Genomic DNA, 16,417 nt, shown 5'->3' with positions numbered 1-16,417 from the left:
AAATTAGTAGAGATAGGCAGCTAGAAAAATATAGCTTTGTCAACTCCCTTATTGTTTCTGGGAATGTTCATTTTATTTGTTTGAATTTTTTACATTTTCGTTTGTCATGTATCCCCTCTTTTACAAAAGCATAGCACGGTTTTTATTGCTGGCTGTGGCAGTAACAGCTCCTACGCTCATAGGAACTATAGGATAGAAACATAGAAACATGACGGCAGATAAAGGCCAAATGGCCCATCTAGTCTGCCCATCCATAGTAACCATTATCTCTTTCTCTCTCCGAGAGATCCCACGTACCTATCCCAGGCCCTTTTGAATTCAGACACAGTCTCTGTTTCTACCACTTCTTTCGGGAGACTGTTCCACGCATCTACCACCCTTTCCGTAAAAAAAATATTTCCTCAGATTACTCCGAAGCCTATCACCTCTTAACTTCATCCTATGCCCTCTCATTGCAGAGTTTCCTTTCAAATGAAAGAGACTTGACTCATGCACATTTACACCATGTAGGTATTTAAACGTCTCTATCATATCTCCCCTCTCCCGCCTTTCCTCCAAGGTGTACAGATTGAGATCTTTAAGTCTGTCCCCATATGCCTTATCACGAAGACCACACACCATTTTAATAGCAAGTAAGATATATTTAAATAAATAAATTAAAATAAAATAAAATTTATATGAGCGTCAGAGTTCTTATCACCGTGGCCGGTGCTAAAAACACTAGTACGGCTTTGTAAAGGAGGGGGTTTGTCTTTATGGGAGCAATGCCATTCAGAGTGCACCTTCCATGCAAAATGTGCACTATTATCAGTAAATGAAAAAAAAAAATCCCACTACAATTTTTTTTTCGTTATCAAGTTTCAGTTATTTTATCAAGCATAAATCTTGTACAGAAAAGATTGATACAGTCCATTACATTTCAGGAAAGCAAAAATATATAAAGAAACATTATTGACTAATCATTCTCAAGTCCACAAATTTAGATCCACAATTACGTAGAGCAGAAATATAAGATACTACTAGATTAAACTAGAACGACAAAAATAAATGAAATCATCTGATGCCTGGTTTCCAGAGACCATCAAAAATGTTGTTGTTTCTTCTGCTCATTTTCATATGTTAATGGCTGTCGACATTTCCCACAATGTTGGAAACAACCGCCCATCCCTAGAGATTTGTTGTAGTGTTGCTGAAGGATTGTATAGTAGTTTGTGAATCTCTTTCTTAAGTGTGAGTGCTAAAAAAGCAATAAATGCATTTATGTGCATAAAACTAAATATTACATTTAGGGATTATGTACTGTACAATCTTATTAGGTCCAGGTGAAACTGCATCCAGTTTGGGGTTCCCTGCCATCAAAGGAATGGAAGAAGTGTATCAAACTGCAGCCCCAGTTTTCAGGTTATTCCTTATAAATATACATGAGATATTTACATATAATGCATGCTTTGCAATCCTCCAGGATTGCAGATTGCAGTAGGGGAAAATGATGTCAGGTCAAAAGCGCGCCAGGACAAAGGCGCGAGCAGACAACTGAGTGCAGCGCGGAGGCATGCGCCGAAGAAAAAGACTGTTTTTAGGGGCTACGACGGGGGTGGGGGGGAACCCCCCACTTTACTTAATACAGATCGCGCCGCGTTGTGGGGGGTTTGGGGGGTTGTAACCCCCCATATTTTACTGAAAACTTAACTTTTTCCCTGTTTTTAGGGAAAAAGTTACGTTTTCACTAAAATGTGGGGGGTTACAACCCCCAAACCCCCCTCAACGCCACTGTGATATGTATTAAGTAAAGTGGGGGGCTCCCCAACAAAAACCCCTGTCGCAGCCCCTAAAAACAGTCTTTTTCTTCGGCGCACGCCTCCATCTTGCGCTCAGTTGTCGGCACGCGCCTTTGTCTTCCGCGTTACTGTCTATGAACCGGGGAAAATTCTATAATTTGGAGCAAAAAAGTAGGTGCCACAATTCTTTAATGACATATATGTGCTGAGAGTTGAGTCGGTTCAGCGAATGGCCACCCGGATGGTCTCAGGACTCAAGGATCTCCCGTATGAGGAACGGCTCGATAAGTTGCAGCTATACTCACCCGAGGAACGCAGAGAGGGGAGACATGATCGAGACGTTCAAATATGTCATGGGCCGTATCAAGGTGGAAGAAGATCTCTTTTTTCTTAAAGGTCTCACGGCTACAAGAGGGCATCCGCTGAAACTCAGGGGTGGGAAATTTCATGGTGACACCAGAAAATATTTCTTCACCGAAAGGGTGGTTGATCGCTGGAATAGTCTTCCACTACAGGTAATTGAGGCCAGCAGCGTGCTAGATTTTAAGAAAAAATGGGATTGGCACGTGGGATCTCTTCACAGAGGAAGTTAGGGGGATGGGTCATTAGTGTGGGCAGACTAGACGGGTCGTGGCCCTTTTCTGCCGTCAGTTTCTATGTTTCTATAGGCAAACCTAAGTCATTATAAAAACCAAGTAAAGACTTGCTTTGGCATGCCAAAAGTTAGGCACAATCGCTTACTCCAGGTCAATGGCTGATGTAAGTGGGTGTGCCTATGTACTCTAATCCAGTGTTTCTCAACTGAGTCCTGAAGTACCCCTTTACCAGTCAGGTTCAGGATATCCATGAGTATGCATGAAAGAAATTTGCATATAATGGAGACAGAGTATGCAAATCAAGTTTATGCATATTCATTGTGGATATCCTGAAAACCTGACTGGCAAAGGGCCGAGTTGAGAAACACTGCTCTAATCAATGCATATAACTGGAGAGCCCTGAATATGTATACCCTAGAGGAAAGGAGAGACAGGGGAGATATGATTCAGACGTTCAAATACTTAAAGGGTATTAACGTAGAACAAAATCTTTTCCAGAGAAAGGAAAATGGTAAAACCAGAGGACATAATTTGAGGTTGAGGGGTGGTAGATTCAGGGGCAATGTTAGGAAATTCTACTTTACGGAGAGGGTGGTGGATGCCTGGAATGCGCTCCCGGGAGAGGTGGTGGAGAGTAAAACTGTGACTGAGTTCAAAGAAGCGTGGGATGAACACAGAAGATTTAGAATCAGAAAATAATATTAAAGATTGAACTAGGCCAGTTACTGGGCAGACTTGTACGGTCTGTGTCTGTGTATGGCCGTTTGGAGGAGGATGGGCAGGGGAGGGCTTCAATGGCTGGGAGGGTGTAGATGGGCTGGAGTAAGTCTTAACAGAGATTTCGGCAGTTGGAACCCAAGCACAGTACCGGGTAAAGCTTTGGATTCTCGCCCAGAAATAGCTAAGAAGAAAAAAAAAAAAAAAAAAAAATTTTAAATTGAATCAGGTTGGGCAGACTGGATGGACCATTCGGGTCTTTATCTGCCGTCATCTACTATGTTACTATGTTACTATGTTACTATGTTACTATGTTAACTGATAGTATTCTGTAAGTTATGAGTGTGTGTTTGGCAACACACGTATGGCCTGCCCTTGCTCCATCCACATATATGACCCCTTGCAGTTAAATGCAAGGGGCGGCTGAAAAGTTCTTGGCCCAACCAAGAAGAGAATGATGTGGAGCCATAAAACTTACAAGTTATTCTATAGGAAAACCAAGCCATTGTGACATCACCAATGTGGTTGGTTCGTAGGCATTGGTGAAATGAGGCATTATGACATCACAATACGAGGGGGCCGCTGAATAGTTCTCAGCCCAACCAAGAAGAGAATGATGTGGAACCATGAAACATACAAGTTATTTCACACTTTTCTTCAAACATTTCGTTTCAATGATATGAAATAAAACAAAAAGTGTCAAGAGAAGTGTGGAATACCTTGTAAGTTTCATTGCTCCACATAATTCTCTTCTTGGTTGGGCTGAGAACATTTCAGCGGCCCCTTGTACTAGAGCACTTAGGTGTTACCTAATAGAATAAGCCTGGCGCATATACTGTACATGCATCTTTGCTAATTATTGGAGCAAAAAAGTTCTATAACAAAAATGTTAGACAGACTGTGCACTACAATGCCGAAAAAGTCTAAATAATAAAGAATATTAATAAAGTTTTTAATTTTATGAATTAATAAATTTTGAGTGATAGGAAGACCTCAGTGCAGGATTGTATAGTCAAGTGAACGAATGAACGTTCAGTACTGCAATCCGTGTGTCACCACACACCTCACTATCCTAGAGTCTTCCGTGTGAGATACAAATGAGCGAAAAACTAAATAAAGTGAAAAACCACAAAAACAGTGTAAACCAAAACAGCATTGCGCTAACACAGTATATAAAACATAAAAAGACTGCACAGTCCAAGAAACTGTAAAGTGACCTAAACTGATCTCAATGGGAGGTCCCACGTGGCTCCCCAACAGTTTCAGGATGGAAATCCAAACGCCCACTTGTATCAGTTGCTTGAAAGAGAAACAAACACGGGTTCAACTGAACTCGGTTTCGGATAACATCCTTCATCAGGAACCCACAAAAATAAGTAAATAAAGAAATTCTTCCAAGAAAATCACTGAATAACAGCGTGGAAAGAGCTCATTTTTGGCATCAATGATGGACACAAGTGGTGCATACTTCTAGGCACCAATTTTTATTTTTATTTTTATTACCCATTTGATACCCTTTTATCGGGTGTTGCATTGGTTGCCAGTGGAGATGTGTGTGAAATTTAAATTCAGTTGCTTTTGTTTTAAGGTTCTCTTTGTTGACTACCAAATATATAAATGAACTTTTCTCTTTTACAATTAATAGACATAAAATAATCTCACATTTGATTTTTGCTTTCCGCCTGTTAAAGAATGCAAACTTAAAAAAATATCATCAGCATCTTCTTTCATATCAAGTAGCAGCATGGGGCAAAGACTTAGATCAACTTTTTACCGAAATTTATGGAGAATTTAGAAAACAAACTAGTTTGGGGTCCATTGACGTCTTTTGTAGATTTGCTATGGTTGTCCTTTATCTTTATTTTCTGTTGTTTTCACCCACACATCTGGGGGGTGGGAGCGGGAGGGGGTATATCTTTTGTTTTGGTATTATTCCTGATGGTAATGACGGATGGGGGAGGGAATTTTTATCTTTTGTATAGATCAAGGGTCTCCAAAGTCCCTCCTTGAGGGCCGAATCCAGTCGGGTTTTCAGGATTTCCCCAATGAATATGCATTGAAAGCAGTGCATGCACATAGATCTCATGCATATTCATTGGGGAAATCCTGAAAACCCGACTGGATTCGGCCCTTAAGGAGGGACTTTGGAGACCTCTGGTATAGATACTGATTGATTATAAGTGCTTGGTTGATTATCATTATTTGTATATAAATTGTATTGTACTTTTTGTTGGCATTAAAAACTAAATAAAGTTTTAAAAAAAGGATAACATCTAAAAAGACATTTATTTTTGAAGTACTTAGGTAGGTAATATGTAAACATTTCATACTATGTAATTATTAGATTTTTAGGGTTTTTAGCTATTGGTTCTTCACTCTCTAATCTTCTTCAACTTTTATTGTATTTTAAATTATGTAAACCGCATAGAACTTAACGGCTTTGCGGTATATACATAAACTGTTATTATTATTATCATGGACAAAGTATGTCACTAAGCAGTATACAAAATAAAATCAAAAGATAGGGGAGAAGAGGAAACCAAGTAGATTGATATGAAGTAAGTTGTAAGAGGTGAATGTGGTGCTAGGCAGGGGTGTCCAATGTCGGTCCTCGAGGGCCGCAATCCAGTCGGGTTTTCAGGATTTCCCCAATGAATATGCATTGAAAGCAGTGCATGCAAATAGATCTCATTCATATTCATTGGGGAAATCCTGAAAACCCGACTGGACTACGGCCCTCGAGGACCGACATTGGACACCCCTGTGCTAGGGTGTCAGGTCAAAAGTACGCCGGGACAAAGGCGCGCGCAGACAACTGAGCGCAATGCGGAGGCGCGCACCATAGAAAATGACTGTTTTAAAGGGCTCCGATGGGGGTGTGTGGGGGGAACCCCCCACTTTACTTTATACAGATCGTGCCGCGTTGTGGGGGCGTTGTAACCCCCCACATTTTACTGAAAACTTCACTTTTTCCCTAAAAAACAGGGAAACAATTAAGTTTCCAGTATAATGAGGGCGGCTACAACCCCCCAAACCCCCCACAACACCGCTGTGATCTGTATTAAGTAAAGTGGGGGGGTTCCCCAACAAAACCCCCGTCGGAGCCCCTAAAAACACTGCTTTTGTTCGGCGCGCGCTTCCGTCTTGTGGTCAGTTGTCGGCGCACACCTTTGTCTTCGGCGGTTTTGTCTATGAACCGGTGCTAGAGATGAGCACCAAAACTTGAGTGAACAGCCAGGGTGTCACAGCCCATTTGAAGTTGGGATATCAGGTTTTGACTTGAGCTCATCTTTGTGGGCTGTTATTCATGCTGTAGGTGTGACCAATTATGCCTGCTCTATATTTAGATGTATCTTTACTGACAATTAAGTATTCTATGAGGGGCCGCTGAAGCGTTGTCAACCCAGCCAACAAAGTTGGGGCAGTCTCCATTGAGGGCTCTACATATAGTCCAGCGATTTTCCACTTTTTTCTTTCTGTCGTAAAAATACAGAATGAAAAAAAAGTGGTAAATCACTGCACTAATGGGGAAATTCTATATAGGATGCCGGTCTCAGCAGCTGCCTAAGAAACGGCTGAGAATTGCAGACTGGTGTCCTATACAGAATCGCAACTGCCCTAATGGACAGATGCCTAACACTGCCTAACTGCCACAATTTTCTAACTTGCACCCATGTCACAGGCGCTGGTTAGAGAATCACACCTGCCTGATCAAGAGATCTTTGCCATCAGCGGATCACAGCGGACCCCTCACAAGTCCCGCCAAAATCAGCAGGAGGAATACCCACGCCCTCCTGTCGCCAAATCCCTCCTAAAGCAGCTGGGCAGAAGGGATGCACTGGGAAGGAGGCCTAAGACTCTGACTGGCCCAGGTGCCTAAGGAGGGGCTATAGGCATCTGAGCCAATCAGGTCCAGAGGTCCCTCCTTGGTACATCCCAGAATGCACCAGGAAGGGAAAGGCCCACCATTGTGGAGTAGCGGGCCTGCCAGCCGGAGGGTGTACACAACCCTCCAGCTGAACTTTCTTCTGGAAAGATACAGGTGGCTTAGGGGTACCGGGAGGGTGTACAGGTTTGGGGGGAGTCTGGAGGGGGGTGTTGCCAGTTGTGGGAGGGTTGGGAAGTTTCAGGGGATGGCGGTAGGAGGGAATGGGCATCCCTCATGCCTGGCTGCTTTGGGAGGGGCTTGGGGGTTTGGCAGCAGTAGGGAATGGGCATCCCTTCTGCCCAGTTACTTCAGGAGGGGTTCAGGGGCAGGAGGGAATGGGTATTCCTCCTGCCCAGTTGCTTCAGAAGGGGTTTTGGGATTTGGTGGTAGGTAGGAATGGGCAGCCCTCCTGTCAAGGTACTTTGGGGAGGGGGGGTTCCCTGCTGGAGCTACTCAGCTGATCTTGGCAGGGGGATTCCCTTGCTGTGATCAACTCAGTGGCCATGTCTTTTTGAAATGTAGGCCAGAATTTTGCTGGCCTACATTTCAGGCATTTGTCGTGGCCCTAAGGAGATGCTTAGGACTGCTTAAGCTCACCCAAGGCCTGGGTGAAACCACACCCATGCCCAGCCCTGTGCAAACTTAAGTGTCCCGACATGTCTCCCTCAACCTTGACAAACGCCTATAGTGTAGGTGGCCTGCCTTGGATTTTTTTTTTTTTTAATGTGCGTTCTGATTGGCTGATAGACAATGATAGGACACCTACTGCTGCCTACAATCGGGATGCCCATTTATATAATCTGCTCCTAAATGTATAGCCCATGATGGAGACTACCCCAACTTTGTTGGTTGGGCTGAGAACATTTCAGCAGACCCTAGTATAAAGGCATACAATTTGACCGATACAGAATACTGACTTAGTGCTCATTTTTTGGGCCATAATCATGGTATTCCATGTAGAATTACCCTCAGTGTAGGCAAAATCAATTATGCACTCATAAACCTATGAATTAATATATGTAGAATCAAATTTGTGCATGTTATAAAAGTTCTAACTTGTGTATAAAAGAGGTTATTAAAATGAACTTGTAAAACTATCCCCCAAAATGCCCAAAACTTGAGAAAGTTTTCAAAAGAATTAAAAAAATGAACCAAAACTTTTATGGTTCCGCATTCAAGGTTTGCTTTATTTGATAAACCACCTTAGGGAATACCATCAAAGCAGTGTAAAATAAAACAAAAGTACACGATAACGTAGAAGAGGAAGTACAATATCAAAGAAAAAGAGAACTGGATTGCTATGCTCCCATAGCTAACATAAACATGCAATGCCAGCCCGGGAGACCATGAACAACAGCTAACTATTGAAGGCTTTTAGAAATAAATTGGTTTTGAGAGATTCTTTGAAGTTGTGAAATGGTTTTTCTAAATGTAAAGATAATGGAAGGCTATTCCAAATTTTGTCTTTGAAGGAACATAGGGAATCAAATATTGAGATGAGAACATAGAACAGAGATGAACCAGTGTGCTGTGTCTAGTAGACAAAAGATTTTATAAATTATGTTACTGTACATTCAATATGTAGCCAATGTTCAGATTTCAGAAGAGGAAGTCATGCTTTGTAACTCCAGCTTCAACATTCTAAATTAACTGTAATCAACTGTCCACAAGCCTTATAAAATGCATAATAATGCTGCTGTAGAAAGAGAAGGAATTTAAGGGTTTCCATTTGCCAAGAGATTGTGGATTACAGCCGCAAGGATGATTACTGGTGTTTCCAACATATCTCCCCAGTGTTGAAACAGTTACACTGGTTGCCTGGCATGTTTCGTATTGAATACAAAATTCTGACAGTAATATACAATGTAATTCATGGAGAAGCACCATGGTATTTAATGCAAACTCTAAAGAAGTACTTACCAAATTGTTTCTTGTGCTCACAATCAGCAATGCGGTTATTGCTTGAGCGTCCACAGGAGGTACATTATTAAAAAAAAAAGGATGGCAACAATGTCTGTGGCTGGGCCTCGGTTATGGAGTGCATTGAATGGCTCACTGAGGCTATGTAAAGATCTGAAATCTTTCAAAAAGTCTTTGAAAACATATTCTTTAAAATATTCTTTTAAGTCTATAGGATGTATTATCTTGTTGAGTTGTCTGCTCTTTGTAAAGATGTATTGTTGTTGGTTTTTATCCCGGACTTGTGTATTGTCACAAGCTAGGCCTCTGTTCAGTTCAGCAGGAGGCACTAGTTGCAACTTATTTTAGATCTAGGTGTGTTCCCCTGGAACTGGGAAACCCCTCAGGTAGGTTCAGGTCAGGCCACTTCCTAGTACAGTACTACTGTGTAAAGCAGCCTAGTACATAAAATATGACCCCAGGAAAAGAAAATAACATTCAAATAGCAAGTAAAGGCTTTTTATGTCAACCTATGTCAACCTTTAAATGGTCATTGTTTAGGATAGATACTGTCATCAAATTCAAACAAAACACTTCCCTCCTGGTTGTTCCCCAAAAGGGATACCAAATCCTTTTTTTATTTTTATTTTTTACAGTGCCTGGACTTTTAGGCTCAATAATATTGTAAGTCTCTTGTGTCTCTTAGTTCATAACCAAAACTATTCATCAAAATAAAGCAAACCCACAAAGACAAAACTTTTCCTGCTATGGGCACGTGCTTCAAGTGCTGCCTGCACTGTAAGTAGCTGTGAGCTTCATTGAGCTCCAAACTGGAGAAATCCCCAGAACCTGTTTAATATCTTTTGCTTGAAAAGCAAAACCCACAAAGTTATAGCTCCTGCCTTGGTAGTAAAAAAAATACAGGTTATTTTCCCCACAAAAGGAAAACTCCAAACTAAAGCAGTCATAACCCTTTTACAGCCATGTGGAACCCCCTCCCCCCAATTCAATCTTGGTAAGGGAGAAGAAAACAAAAATAGTATCCCAAGCACTGCCAATATCAGCAAGCTTTGTTTCACAGTTCCACAGTTCTTTCCAACTCAGCACTTCTGGGTGATTTCCTGCTGACTGGCTCCCAGCACTGCTCGATAATAGGAATCAACAGGTAAAAAGAAAAATAATATCCAAACACGGTTCCTGCCTTCCTTAAGAAGCTGTAAACCAAACTGGACCACCGCTCAGAAAGAAATACAGTCCTTCAGAGGGAAAACAAAAATAATCCTCTCTTTTTGTTTTAATTGGGCCAGCTGCCCCTTCCAGCACAGAAAAAAGAAAAAAGAAACCCAAACCCCAACAAACTTTTCCACACAATTAAGGGATATGCTTTGCACTATCACGGACCCATCTCCATAAACTCTTGTGGCACTGATGGTTCCACACTTCCACTGGCAACTCTGTGATGTCCATGGCTTCACAAGTTTCTGGGTTCTCAGTGGCTTGGAGAAACTCCTGCTCCTCTTCCTCAGACATCTCCACCTCCTTGCCATATCATAGCTCAGGTGATCTGTTCCACTGCTCACTTGCTTGCCTGCCTTCCTGTCTCTGAGCTCTCTCCTTATGCTTCTCAGAACCATGCCTTCTGAGCAGAGCTCTGTTCTCCTATCTTCCCTGTACCAGGACTGCCTTAAAGTAACAGGATTCCTTTTGGCACCAGAAAACTTGTTAGGCTGTATAACAGCTATATTCTGATACCTAGTTTCATAGCTGTTGTTACTGTGCCAGTCCCTATCCTGCTCTATCTCACTATCTGAAAGGTCAGCTGTCTCTGGGGCTTTGGCACTAATCTTATCAGCTCTTCTGATCAGGGACCTAGTATTTTTTCTACCTTTCTCTGGGACAAAGCCAGGTTTAGCAGCGGGTTTGTCATAGTATGTGAGCACTATAATCCGCTTAGGTTATAAGCAAAATAGAAATTTTTTAAATAAATAAATAAATACATAATTTTCCTTTAAAAATTAAGAATTGTAGAGAAATATATATTCTAATCTATCAACAGATATTACTTGGAGGCATCTTTTCATCTTAGTAACGAACCCAAAAAATTGACTGGGAAATACTTCCACTATCCTTTATAGGAAGTGTTTTTTCTTCCTCAAAGAGTCTTGGAAATTTGGAAAATTTGCAGCTTATAGTCTTCAACAGTCCAAGTTGAAGTATTTTCTATCTTATCCAGCACTGGCTCTGCCTCCTCCCTGCTCAGGGCTGCCATCAGAAATTTCTGGGCCCCTTACTGAGCAATCCTATTGGGCCCCCCCATGCACCCCTTCCCCCCCACACACTTTTGTCCGGGGGGGGGGGGGTGCTATCAGGAAATCGGCAGGGGACAAAAAAAAGTATGACAGCAGTATTTATTGTTGTGCACAGCAGAAGAATAATACAGGAATTTGTGCTATGGTGGCCTAGGACCAATGTTCCCTCTAAGGATTGATGAGGTGTGTGCAAAAAAAAATATGCATGAGCAACAAGTTACATATTCCACAAATTTATGAGCAGGCGCGGAGGACGCATTTTTAAACAAATGTAGTTTATCCTTGTACTCCTTATGTAATTTTAATCATCTATGGATATGTTTGTATGTTTGTTGTTCAAATGGTTTTATTTATTTCCCCAAATTTATTTTTGTTATACGCATTGAAAATATTTGATATTGCGTTTAAATCAAAATCTCAATAAACTTGAAACTTGAAACGAGTGCCCGTGAGATTGTGGGAGGGTTAAATACTCAAAACTTAGAAAATAACAATTTACTTAAAGTTTTTGCTTCGCCAGCTTTCTGGTATCTTTACATACAGTGCGTACCTAGCATATGTAACACCCGGGACCCATCATTTTTTGGCACCCCCCCCATCTGTAAGAAAATCATGATTTTTAGTAACAAACCACACGTCACACATGAGTACCTAGGAAAAGGCAGCATCTTACATATTGCAGTGAGCAGTACATCAATACACCCATTGTAAAACTAAACAAGCCAGACCAGCACAGATCAATCCTACATCGTCAATCCTAACAGAAAACCATGTCTTTCAAACACACAGAACACAGAAAACACCTTCGCTTAGTATGGAATATGTCATCACAAACTAACCCCTCCCCCTTTTACAAAACTGTAGTGTGGATTTTAGCCATGGTAGTAACAGCCCTGACGCTCATAGAATTCTGAGCATCAGAGCTGCTACCACCACGGCTGGCGCTAAAAAACGCTCCACAGTTTTGTAAAAGGGGGGATAAAATATTAATACACAGTTTCAACGCTCTAGCTCAGAGATGCCCAAACTTTTTGGGCTTGCGAGCTACTTTAAAATGACCAAGTCAAAATGATCTACCAAAAATAAAATTAAAAAACACAAAGCACACTATACGCTGAGAAAATGTTAATTATCATTCCTATTCTGGTTTTATTTCAAAGAGGTCAAGGCAGATGACTCTATGCATTGTCACCTCAGTAACAACCATACAAAAATAGACAAATATACCCCCCATCCTTTTTATTAAACCACAATAGCAGTTTTTAGCGCAGGAAACTGCGCTAAATGCCCAGCGCTGCTCTTGAGGCTCATAGGCTCCCTGCACTAAAAAACACTATTGCGATTTAGTAAAAGGGGGCCATAGTGCAAAATATAGATAGCATATATAAATTCAGACACATTTTGATCACTAAATTGAAAATAAAATCATTTTCCTACCTTTGTTTGGTAATTTCATCTGGTTGCACTTTATTCTTTTGACTGTGCATCCAATATTTCTTCCCTTCTTTCAGCCTCCTGTATGCTTCCTCTCCTCCAGACCTCATTCCCTCGCTCAACTTTTTCTTTCTTTCTCTATGTCTGTCTTTCTCTGATTCTGTGCCCCATTTTTTGCTTTGTTTTTGGTTCCCTGTCCCCCCCTTCTTTCTTTCTTCCTTCCTTCCTCCGTGCCCCATTTTTTGCTTTTTTTTCTGTCTCCCTGTCCCCCCACCCCACCTTCCTTCCTTCCTGCCTCCCCTATGCCACCACCGCCGCGGAATAGGCTGCTGCCGCTGCCGCAATCTTCTGCACGTGGCCGATCAACTCTCGCCGCCCGACGTTAATTCTAACGTCGGAAAGGACGTTCCGGGCAGCCAGGCAGCGATTGGCTAGCCAGAATGTCCTCTCGACGTCAGAATTGACGTCGGGCCGCCGCGAGAGTTGGTCGGCCCCGCAGGGAAGAGAAGTAGGGAGATCAAAGACACGGTGCCGGCCTGATCCCGATGGCAGCAGTGAGAAGGGAAGGGAAGCAGGTTGGGCACCACTGCTCTAGACGAGCCGCGAGCCGCACGCTAAGGAGAACAGTTGACCGCCCCCCCCCCCTTGGTACGCCACTGGAGCAGCAGCGTGTCTGGTCGGCTCGTTCGTTCAAAGCCGCGGGTGGCGGCTTCTTGCGAGATCCGCGCCTGCGTCTGAAGCCTCTCTGATGGTGTGACGTCATAGAGGCTTCCGATGCAGGAGTGGATAGCGCAAGGAGCCGCCAACCCGCGGCTTTGAACGAACGAGCCGGCTGCTGCTCCAAAAGGAAGAGAATGATCGCCTCCAGACCGCGGGCCGCAAATAAAACCTGGAGAGCCACATGTGGGCTGCGTGTTTGAGACCGCTGCCTTAGAGGGAACACTGCTTAGGTCCTTGGGGGAGCCCGGGCCCCCTGTCATCTCCGGGCCCCTGAATGCAGGACTGGTAGTACTGCCCTGATTGCGGCCCTGTCCCTGCTGATGTCCTCTAGAGCAGCTACTTAGACCCTCACATTATAGGCAGATTACTTCTGATATGCAAACCTGGGGAACTGAGGACTCGGTACCTGTTGGTAGTTATTTTGGAGATAGCAAATTCTCATATAGCCTGATACTACCCTAAGAGAGGTTTTTTCAAAACTGGTTTATTTTACAAATTATTTACCCCCCTCCCGCCCCCCCCCCCCCTTTTACAAAGCCACAGTAGCAGCTTCCACATGGCAAATTCTCCAACCCCCATTAAATCTCTATGGACATTACAGCAATTACTGCAGCAGCAGCCGCTACCACAGCTTTGTCAAAGGAGTCCTTAATTAGATGGTCTGTGACCTGGCTCCCTTAGAAGTGTGGGATGGTTAGGGTTTCAGGTATAGACTGATAATACATTTATTTGTTGCTGATGTATTTCTATGATCTTAATTTGGATGCATTTTTGCATTTTAATTATGTACTGTATTGATATAGTATGTTAGTTTGAACACATGGATTAAAAGAATGTTATGTTATTTTGCTTTTATTATGTTAGTGGGATTCATTTTTTTGTTAATCTTATAAACATCTTTTTTTTTTTTCCCATCCTGCAAGCTGTCAACTCAAAGCCAATTGAAAATGGAAACCATCCTGAAGAACTGGTATGTTTTCAAAGCTCTTAACATTTTATGAGAGGATATCTAACATTAAAAATGCAAAAAAAACCCACCAAAAAACACCCCACCCAAAAACCCCAACCCAAAACCAAAAACCACCACCACTGCAACTAAGGTTGTTTCCTACCTTTGGTATCTAAAAGATAACTGAAGTGTTTTAAACAATGTGCAGCTAGAGGAAAGAAGTTATGTGCCAGCATTTTGGTCCCGATTCTATAAAGGGCACCTAAGTCCTGCCTAACGCTGAGCAGGACTTAGGCATCCAAACTAAGTAGTTAATGAGCCATTAGAGTCTTAATGAGTGATAATTGGCACATGGATGTCCAAAGGATGTAGATGTCACTTTGTAGGTGTGTCCAAAATTTCATGGATGCCCATTTGGAAAACTCACACCTAACGGAATAGGCATGGGTGTGGTCTAGGCGAGGCTTCAATATGGGTGTCTTTCGATTCATTTGCATAACGCTGAATGACCTAGGGTGTCCATCTCATGCCTACATTGTAGAAAACCAGGTCTACTTTTGAGCATAGTTTGGGCTTCAGATAGATCTGAGTTCTATGGACAGAACTTAGGCACAGTTTGGACGTCCTTAATGTGATCTGCTAAATAGCTGTCTGGATTTTTATTTTTGCTTTATTAAGCTCAAAATACATTTAATTTTTTTTTTTAACTTTTCTGTTGTACTTTATTGAAAGGGGAAAAATAATAACAATTTAAATAGTTTTATTTAACCAAAACAATAACATTATAGCATATGTATTCTTCTGTTTGCTTCAACATCCATTTTTTGTAAATCTTTATTGAAATACCTCTGGAAGATGGGCTTTTACCCAATGAGCCACAGCAGCTTTCACTAATGTCTTTCTTCCTCACATCTGATATGATAGCTTAGGGATCTGCTAAGCTATGATCTTGTCAGGTATTTTCACTTTCACATGGCTAGGATCACTAAGCTCTCATGGTAGGAGCCCCCATGACTAAAAGGCTCAATGGGTAAAAGCTCTGTGCTCATCTTCCAGAGGTCATGGGTTCAAATCCCAGCACATATTTTAATTGTGGAATTCTACCTTGCAGGAGCCATTAAAAATAAAAAAAGACCCAACAGCTGAGTGACAGGAGGCTACTTTGGGGCTTCCCCTGCTGCTCAGTTGCTGTCAGAGTGACTGGTCAGACAGGATTAGGGCACATCTCCATGCAAATCATTTGCATGGAATCTTGTTGGAACATCAATAACTTTTTCAAAGTCGGACAAAAGAAATTGGCCAACAGGGATTCATACGGTCTTTAGGACCATGTTTTGTGCATCTAGCCCTCAGATCTTGTTTCTAGACCAACAAGGCAACTCAGAATCGAAGGAAAGCCTTTTTAGCTTTGAAACAAGATACCTTGAGCATCAGAACATCTTTTTTATTCTCTTTCCTGTGCAAATGAAGAGTCTGCTTAGGGAATACTAAGTACAGTAAGCCTTTTTTCACCTGAACAGTTAAAAGCCTGTATTGAAATGAAAGGAGTAATTTGATATTCTGTTTGACAGGACTAATAAGAGTTAGTCATAGAGTTAAGTTAATTACCTATATTGTTTTTCCTTCTTATTTTTGATCTCCTATTTTTTTTCTTTAATGCCCCCCTCTTTATATATTGGGGTCTAAGAAGGTTATTCTTGTTACTTAGTTATTTTTAACTTTGATAATTTTTGTTCTATCCTAAGTTACTAAAACAAGTGGATACTTGTTAATTGTATTATTAAAAGTAAAATTAAAAGAAAATATGACAAATTGCATTTTCAATTATCAAACAAAGTAAGCTAATTAAAAAATGTTGATCTCCATGCGGAACTAAGGTAGACAATGCCTAGCCTAGGTGCCGTTTATAGAATCAGGGCTTTAGTGTTTATTTTCATGCAGCAAACTTATGCCTGCTGAAGCCTGGTATACTGTAGATCCAACCAAATGTTGGTTTTGGTTAGGGTATCAAAACTAGCCCCAAACCCTTTTTCTGCCTGGTTTCAGTTTTGGCCAAAAAAGGCTATTGCCACGGTTTCGGTTATTGC

At 41.8% G+C, this 16,417-nt stretch overlaps 1 protein-coding gene across 1 annotated transcript in view; it reads left to right on the top strand.

Annotated features, from left to right (window-relative positions):
• Positions 1–16,417, top strand: part of CHGB (chromogranin B) — a 59,935-nt gene that overhangs the window by 16,136 nt on the left and 27,382 nt on the right. The window contains exon 2 of the mRNA XM_033935734.1: positions 14,305–14,351. Coding sequence (XP_033791625.1) covers positions 14,305–14,351 — 47 coding nt within the window. The remainder of the gene's footprint in view (positions 1–14,304; positions 14,352–16,417) is intronic.

This window comes from Geotrypetes seraphini, chromosome 3 (genome assembly GCF_902459505.1).
Source record: "Geotrypetes seraphini chromosome 3, aGeoSer1.1, whole genome shotgun sequence".
Classification (NCBI taxonomy): domain Eukaryota; kingdom Metazoa; phylum Chordata; class Amphibia; order Gymnophiona; family Dermophiidae; genus Geotrypetes; species Geotrypetes seraphini.
Note: the sequence above shows the minus strand (reverse complement) of the source record. Positions and strands in the feature narration are given on the sequence as shown.